At 41.0% G+C, this 8,885-nt stretch overlaps 1 protein-coding gene across 1 annotated transcript; it reads left to right on the forward strand.

Annotated features, from left to right (window-relative positions):
• The first annotated feature begins 2,847 nt into the window (after positions 1–2,847).
• Positions 2,848–5,564, forward strand: LOC309332336 (olfactory receptor 10T2-like). Its single transcript, XM_081845480.1, has 2 exons — positions 2,848–3,092; positions 4,168–5,564. Exons 1-2 carry the CDS (start codon positions 3,011–3,013, stop codon positions 5,121–5,123), a joined length of 1,038 nt encoding a protein of 345 aa, XP_081701606.1. The 5' UTR covers positions 2,848–3,010; the 3' UTR covers positions 5,124–5,564.
• The last annotated feature ends 3,321 nt before the right edge of the window (positions 5,565–8,885 follow it).

Raw genomic sequence — 8,885 nt, forward strand, 5'->3', positions numbered from 1 at the left:
GGGGTCAGTTTGGTGTCCATTTCTGCTTTTCTTTGGTACATAATTATTTCTGCCCTTCCTTGTCCCCAGTAATGGCTATTTTTAAAGAGGGGATCATATATGTTGCGTTTTCATAGGTTGGAATTCATGAAACCAGACACTTAATTTCTGCTCTTTTGCTTTCATGTGATTTATTCTGACATTTGCTTTCTGTAACGTGTTGGCAAGGACGTAACAATATATTGTATACAAAATGGAGCATTGCAATTTTTCAATATGCATTTATCTTAGCATTCATATTTATATAATTTAAACCTTACACTTTAATTACTTTCAGAAACATGCTGAAAGATAGGCTATAACATTCTATTTGCCCATTACTTAATTAGATGTAAAAACAAAACAAATTCCTTCCAGTAGCACCTTAAAGACCAACTAAGTCAGTTCTTGGTATGAGCTTTCGTGTGCATGCACATTTCTTCAGATACACTGAAACAGAAGTTTCCAGACCCTTCTATATAGTGAGAAGGTGGGGAGGGGTATTACTCAGAAGGGTGGTGGGAATGGGTGATAGGCAGATAGCTGTGATGAGTCTGTCTATCACCCATGTGATAGCTGTCTATCACAGCTATCTGCGTATCACCCATTCCCACCACCCTTCTGAGTAATACCCCTCCCCACCTTCTCACTATATAGAAGGGTCTGGAAACTTCTGTTTCGGTGTATCTGAAGAAGTGTGCATGCACACGAAAGCTCATACCAAGAACTGACTTAGTTGGTCTTTAAGGTGCTACTGGAAGGAATTTGTTTTGTTTTGACTATGGCAGACCAACACGGCTACCTATCTGTAACTTAATTAGATGTGTAATTTGATATGTAATTTGCAGTGTTATCATGTCTGAGTGGACCTCTCACCCCCTGATTTTCCTGCATTGGACCACAGGAGGTTGTTGTCCTTCAGCTGGCATTCCGGAATAATGTAGCTGCCAGGCCGATTTTCCTTCTTGCAGAAAATATGCAATATCCGAAACAAGATCCAGCATGATCCAGTAGTGTGGAAAGGGTGCAACTCTACTGTATGGTGTGGTTGGGATAGAGTGGTCTGAATGGTGTCCATTCTTTAGCACCTTTTCCGCAGTGAGTCTGAGCAGAGCAAGCAAGCTGTTATCTGGGGAGAATGGGAATGGCAGGCAGTATTGAAAGAAGTTACTGGATTAATTGGGTTGTGTGTGTGTGTGTGTGTGTGTGTGTGTGTGTGTAAGAGGAATTCTCCCGTATGCGAAGACAGGCTCTGGCAGATTGAGCTAATGAGATCAATAGTGGGTCCAGCAGCCAAGAAGGCAGTTTCTGCCACAGGAGTCCCTTTATAGCAGGAAATGTGAGGGCCTGGGCCTCGCCCCCTAGGCCAGCTGGAAAGGCCTTGTAAGGTAGTAGGCCCTGTATTTATTTTATGTATGTATTTATGTATTTTAAGAGAGCCAGTGTGGTGTAGTGGTTAAGAGTGGTGGACTTGTAATCTTGTGAACCGGGTTCGATTCCCCGTTCCTCCACATGCAGCTGCTGGGTGACCTTGGGCTAGTCACACTTCTTTGAAGTCTCTCAGCCCCACTCAGCTCACAGAGTGTTTGTTGTGAGGGAGGACGGGAAGGAGATTGTTAGCGGCTTTGAGACTCCTTAGGGTAGTGATAAAGCGGGATATCAAATCCAAACTCCTCCTCCTCCTCCTCCTCCTCCTCCTCCTCCTCCTCTTCTTCTTCTTCTTCTTCTTCATCTTCTATCATCCCCACAGCCGATGGTGACCCTTGGGTCCCTTACAAATCTATGATTCTATGAGTCCAACAACAACTATTGGGGGGGGACCGTTAATGCAATGCAGCTCAAAATGTAGATTCCCAAGACAGGTGTTTACCATATAATATCAACTGTGACTGACAGAACTTCACCATAGGTTTATTTGGGCTATGGGACGGTTGATGCTTGTTAGGCTCAGCATTGCCAAAAGATGGAAAGACCTACCAAATGGAATAGAAACACTGTTTTTGTCTCCCTGCCGCTAAGCCCTCTCTGGCATGTTAGATGTTCAGGGAGCGCAGTGTCCCATAACCTTCCTTAACCAACAATCTTGGGATGGGGGTCTGAATTTCCAGTGACTAGCAATGGAGATTTTAGCTGCTGCTTAGAACATAAATACAGTGGTACCTCAGGTTAATCGTGCGCCGCCGGAGCACGATTTCTGTTCTCATCCTGAAGCAAAGTTCTTAACCTGAAACACTATTTCTGTGTTAGCAGAGTCTGTAACCTGAAGCGTATGTAACCTGAGGTACCACTGTACAAGAGGATAGTGGTCAATGGTTGGGTTGTATTACTTTCTAGAGAAAGTAATGCCAAATCTGGATTCATTGCTGAGGTTTGATGCACAATAATAGAAATTAGATTGAACACCTGGGTCCAGTAGTCATTTAGAATGCAGATACTGCCATGAAATCATTTAGTATCCTCTGCAAAGGAAAAGGGGCTTAGCTTGGATTATGGAGCATCAGTAAAATATAATCTATGAAAATATTCAGTTTATGTTCATCTCCTTGAACCCTGATGTCTTCAGTGCCTTGTGAGATGTTAGGTGTTGTGCTAGCATTGTACTTGTAGATGGAACTTTCCCTGCCTATATGACGATGGGTGTGGCTTACCCCAGAGCCATTTGTCCTGTACGCTATGTTTATTTATTAAACAATATTTGCACACCACTTAATCAGAAAGACCACACTGCACCTTACACAGAAACAATCTGTAATATTCATCATGATAAAATAAAAAAAATGGAAAACAAGTTGATGTAACAAAATGTATCGATATAGAGATGAAGTCAACAGCTTTAGGTAAAAATGCACCCAGTAAAATTACATGTATTGTTAATTATTACTTGTAGATTCTAACAACTCCCATTGATAATAAGTTGGTTGATTTATTTTACGTTTTGAAACACCGTGGAGATAATATCTGGTGGGATTTATAAACTTGTTTACATCATTCCATGCTCAATAAAAACATCATAAAAAGGATATTGTGGCAAATTGCTGTCATTTGGAAGAGCTCAACATCCATCGTGCTTCCTTGTAAGTCTATTGTGGTTTGAGGTTCTGCAGCTTTGATTTCAATTCATTCATTCAGCCCTTCTGATGCTCTTGTCTTTGTCACTTTGAAGGGATATAAGAACAATTTCAAAGCACCTGATGCTTTTTTATCTTGGCCACAAGATTCATACTCAATGGCAGATTTACTACTTTTCATGCAGAAGGCTCCAGATCCAATATTTTTCCAAAAGGGTATAAGGTAGCTTAGCAGGCCTAGTGAAGACTGCAACCTGAGACCCTGCAGAGGTGCTACAATTTGGAATAGACACCGAATGTATGACTCTTTAAAAGGCAGGTTAAGATAGGCATGCTCTTCAATAAAATATTCTAGTGTTATGCCTTGTGAAGCTGTTAATTTTGCAATTGACAGGAATATTGTGAAGCCTCAAACTCTTCAGCTCACTTGCCTCTGTGCTCCTTCCTCAGTTTGTGGGCTGTAGCCAGACATTCATTCACAGTGGAATTACATCAATTAAAAGAATACAGAATTTTAATCTATGGTGATGAACTATGCCAAGATGTTGTCTGATTGCTAAAATTTTAGTTCGATGGAAAATGCAGTTTTGTAAATTGGCTCTAACACCTCGCTAACTTGGGAGCAGACATTTCCAGGATTCCTTGAAAGGGAGATATCAGACATTCAACTCTGCAGTGTAGAATTATTGGTCAAGTGAATGTAATAATTGGTTTAAGGGGTGACACAATTAGGTTGCTGGTTGCTCAACTGTTGTGCTAGGCTCTGTCTACTGAGGCCGGCTCTACCATTGGGCAAGTGGAAGCAGGCAGTTCTCAGTCAGCTGTATGGAGTGATGTTTAAGGCACATCAAATGGCTTGTTCTTTAATTTGTTATTATTGCATTTTTACGGTAACGTTATGCATTTTGTGTTTTTATGTTGTAAAGTGGCCTGTGATAGTCAGCTGAAGGTACATAAATTTAATAAAGAACAAAAAATAAATAATCATTTTATGAACAAGCCTCTCCCAAAGTATTTTTGTATAAAGCATCAGCGGACGAGCACTGTTGAAATCGGTAACATCTTTAAAGTTTATTTTCAGATGCTGCATCAATGGGAAGAGGAAATCAAACAGCGGTGACAGAATTTATCTTCGTTGGATTTTCCAATTTCCCAGACCTGCAGGTTCCATTGTTTCTGGTGTTCTCTCTAATCTACCTGGTAACTTTGATCGCAAATATAATCATCATCACTACGATACGGCTTGACCGCAGCCTCCACACCCCCATGTACTTCTTCCTCTCCATCCTCTCCTTCTCAGAAATCTGCTACTCACTTGTCATTATCCCCAATATGCTTGCAAATTTTCTGAGAGAGAAGAAGACCATTTCCTTCATTGGCTGTGCCACTCAGATGTGCATTTTCCTGGGCTTTGCATGCACAAACTGTATGCTTCTAGCAGTGATGGGGTATGACCGATATGTCTCCATATGCAAACCTTTACGTTATCAGATTTTGATGAATCAAAGACTCTGCAACAAACTGGTGGCTTGTTCAGCAACAACTGGATTTCTTTTTTCCACCTCAGAGACTATAATCATATTTACCTTGCCTTTCTGTGGGCCAAATGAACTTAAGCACTTTTTGTGTGATTTATCACCTTTGCTTGAATTAGCCTGTGGCCGAAACTACATAGGAGAAATTGTCATTTTCATTATTTGTGTTTTGGTTGTAATTTGTGCATTCCTGTTCATCCTTCTCTCGTACATTTTAATTGCAAACACTGTCTTGAAAATTCCCACAACGGCTGGGAAGCGTAAAGCCTTTTCCACTTGTGCCTCCCATCTTATTGTGGTCGTGGTGCACTTTGGGTGTGCTGGCATTATCTATTTAGGGCCCAAAAACAGTTACACCCTAGATCAGACTACTTTTATTACTGTCTCTTACACAATGGTGACTCCCTTGTTGAACCCTTTAGTGTACAGCCTGAGAAACAAAGATGTCCAGATAGCGCTTAAGAAATCGCTTGGCAAAAGCTCCTGCACCCAAAGAATTTGAAAATTAAGCGTAATCCAGTTTGAAGAGGAATTATGAAACCCAACAAATACTGTATCTGTTGTTTGATGTACAAAGAACGCCTCAAATAGTATTGTAGCTTTTTCTCATCTTTTGAAAAATTCATCTGTATATGGAATATTCACTTGGAAAAATGTGGCCTTGCTTTAGCATTTACAAACAACTTTGATTTTCTCTTTAGTACATCACTGGAAAATAAATTGGGTTGTCCGAATTTTCCCATATACGAACCTGTAATCATTCAGCCCTGCAACAAAGGAAACATTTCTAAAGATTACTTTTGTTTTCTCCCAAATCCTAGCCCTCATTTTCACTACCAAACATTCAGGCAGAACTATTTCATGCTCATAAAATGCTGAGACAGAAGTGTGAAAATTGTTCTTGTGGGGGTCAGTTTGGTGTCCATTTCTGCTTTTCTTTGGTACATAATTATTTCTGCCCTTCCTTGTCCCCAGTAATGGCTATTTTTAAAGAGGGGATCATATATGTTGCGTTTTCATAGGTTGGAATTCATGAAACCAGACACTTAATTTCTGCTCTTTTGCTTTCATGTGATTTATTCTGACATTTGCTTTCTGTAACGTGTTGGCAAGGACGTAACAATATATTGTATACAAAATGGAGCATTGCAATTTTTCGATATGCATTTATCTTAGCATTCATATTTATATAATTTAAACCTTACACTTTAATTACTTTCAGAAACATGCTGAAAGATAGGCTATAACATTCTATTTGCCCATTACTTAATTAGATGTAAAAACAAAACAAATTCCTTCCAGTAGCACCTTAAAGACCAACTAAGTCAGTTCTTGGTATGAGCTTTCGTGTGCATGCACACTTCTTCAGATACACTGAAACAGAAGTTTCCAGACCCTTCTATATAGTGAGAAGGTGGGGAGGGGTATTACTCAGAAGGGTGGTGGGAATGGGTGATAGGCAGATAGCTGTGATGAGCCTGTCTATCACCCATGTGATAGCTGTCTATCACAGCTATCTGCGTATCACCCATTCCCACCACCCTTCTGAGTAATACCCCTCCCCACCTTCTCACTATATAGAAGGGTCTGGAAACTTCTGTTTCGGTGTATCTGAAGAAGTGTGCATGCACACGAAAGCTCATACCAAGAACTGACTTAGTTGGTCTTTAAGGTGCTACTGGAAGGAATTTGTTTTGTTTTGACTATGGCAGACCAACACGGCTACCTATCTGTAACTTAATTAGATGTGTAATTTGATATGTAATTTGCAGTGTTATCATGTCTGAGTGGACCTCTCACCCCCTGATTTTCCTGCATTGGACCACAGGAGGTTGTTGTCCTTCAGCTGGCATTCCGGAATAATGTAGCTGCCAGGCCGATTTTCCTTCTTGCAGAAAATATGCAATATCCGAAACAAGATCCAGCATGATCCAGTAGTGTGGAAAGGGTGCAACTCTACTGTATGGTGTGGTTGGGATAGAGTGGTCTGAATGGTGTCCATTCTTTAGCACCTTTTCCGCAGTGAGTCTGAGCAGAGCAAGCAAGCTGTTATCTGGGGAGAATGGGAATGGCAGGCAGTATTGAAAGAAGTTACTGGATTAATTGGGTTGTGTGTGTGTGTGTGTGTGTGTGTGTGTGTAAGAGGAATTCTCCCGTATGCGAAGACAGGCTCTGGCGGATTGAGCTGATGAGATCAATAGTGGGTCCAGCAGCCAAGAAGGCAGTTTCTGCCACAGGAGTCCCTTTATAGCAGGAAATGTGAGGGCCTGGGCCTCGCCCCCTAGGCCAGCTGGAAAGGCCTTGTAAGGTAGTAGGCCCTGTATTTATTTTATGTATGTATTTATGTATTTTAAGAGAGCCAGTGTGGTGTAGTGGTTAAGAGTGGTGGACTTGTAATCTTGTGAACCGGGTTCGATTCCCCGTTCCTCCACATGCAGCTGCTGGGTGACCTTGGGCTAGTCACACTTCTTTGAAGTCTCTCAGCCCCACTCAGCTCACAGAGTGTTTGTTGTGAGGGAGGACGGGAAGGAGATTGTTAGCGGCTTTGAGACTCCTTAGGGTAGTGATAAAGCGGGATATCAAATCCAAACTCCTCCTCCTCCTCCTCCTCCTCCTCTTCTTCTTCTTCCTCTTCCTCTTCCTCTTCTTCTTTGTCTTCTATCCTCCCCACAGCTGATGGTGACCCTTGGGTCCCTTACAAATCTATGATTCTATGAGTCCAACAACCATGGGGGGGGGGGAACCCGTTAATGCAATGCAGCTCAAAATGTACATTCCCAAGACAGGTGTTTACCATATAATATCAACTGTGACTGACAGAACTTCACCATAGGTTTATTTGGGCTATGGGACGGTTGATGCTTGTTAGGCTCAGCATTGCCAAAAGATGGAAAGACCTACCAAATGGAATAGAAACACTGTTTTTGTCTCCCTGCCGCTAAGCCCTCTCTGGCATGTTAGATGTTCAGGGAGCGCAGTGTCCCATAACCTTCCTTAACCAACAATCTTGGGATGGGGGTCTGAATTTCCAGTGACTAGCAATGGAGATTTTAGCTGCTGCTTAGAACATAAATACAGTGGTACCTCAGGTTAATCGTGCGCCGCCGGAGCACGATTTCTGTTCTCATCCTGAAGCAAAGTTCTTAACCTGAAACACTATTTCTGTGTTAGCAGAGTCTGTAACCTGAAGCGTATGTAACCTGAGGTACCACTGTACAAGAGGATAGTGGTCAATGGTTGGGTTGTATTACTTTCTAGAGAAAGTAATGCCAAATCTGGATTCATTGCTGAGGTTTGACGCACAATAATAGAAATTAGATTGAACACCTGGGTCCAGTAGTCATTTAGAATGCAGATACTGCCATGAAATCATTTAGTATCCTCTGCAAAGGAAAAGGGGCTTAGCTTGGATTATGGAGCATCAGTAAAATATAATCTATGAAAATATTCAGTTTATGTTCATCTCCTTGAACCCTGATGTCTTCAGTGCCTTGTGAGATGTTAGGTGTTGTGCTAGCATTGTACTTGTAGATGGAACTTTCCCTGCCTATATGACGATGGGTGTGGCTTACCCCAGAGCCATTTGTCCTGTACGCTATGTTTATTTATTAAACAATATTCACACACCACTTAATCAAAAAGATCTAACTGCGCTTTATACAGAAACAATCTGTAATATTCATCATGATAAAATAAAAAATGGAAAACAAGTAGATGTAACAAAATGTATCAATATAGAGATGAAGTCAACAGCTTTAGAAAAAAAATACACCCAATAAAAAATTATATGTATTGTTAATTATTACTTGTAGATTCTAACAACTCCCGTTGATAATAAGAAGGTTGATTTATTTTACGTTTTGAAACACCGTGGAGATAATATCTGGTGGGATTTATAAACTTGTTTACATCATTCCATGCTCAATAAAAACATCATAAAAAGGATACTGTGGCAAATTGGTGTCATTTGGAAGAGCTCAACATCCATCGTGCTTCCTTGTAAGTCTATTGTGGTTTGAGGTTCTGCAGCTTTGATTTGAATTCATTCATTCAGCCCTTCTGATGCTCTTGTCTTTGCCACTTTGAAGGGATATAAGAACAATTTTGAAGCACCTGACTCTTTTTTATCTTGGCCACAAGATTCATACTCAATGGCAGAGTTACTGTTTTTCATACTGAAGGCTCCAGATGCAATATTTTTCCAAAAGGATATGAGGTAGCTTAGCAGGACCTAGCAGGACTAGTGAAGACTGCAACCTGAGAC

Source organism: Podarcis erhardii (assembly GCF_964252035.2).
Source record: "Podarcis erhardii genome assembly, chromosome: 17".
Taxonomy (NCBI): Eukaryota; Metazoa; Chordata; class Lepidosauria; order Squamata; family Lacertidae; genus Podarcis; species Podarcis erhardii.

Bases quoted from the DNA above. Each gene is read 5' to 3' on its own strand.
- LOC309332336 (XM_081845480.1), top strand. From the start codon at position 3,011: ATGCTCAATAAAAACATCATAAAAAGGATATTGTGGCAAATTGCTGTC. The intron at 3,093-4,167 runs GTAAGTCTATTG...GTTTATTTTCAG, and splicing joins AACATCCATCGTGCTTCCTT to ATGCTGCATCAATGGGAAGA.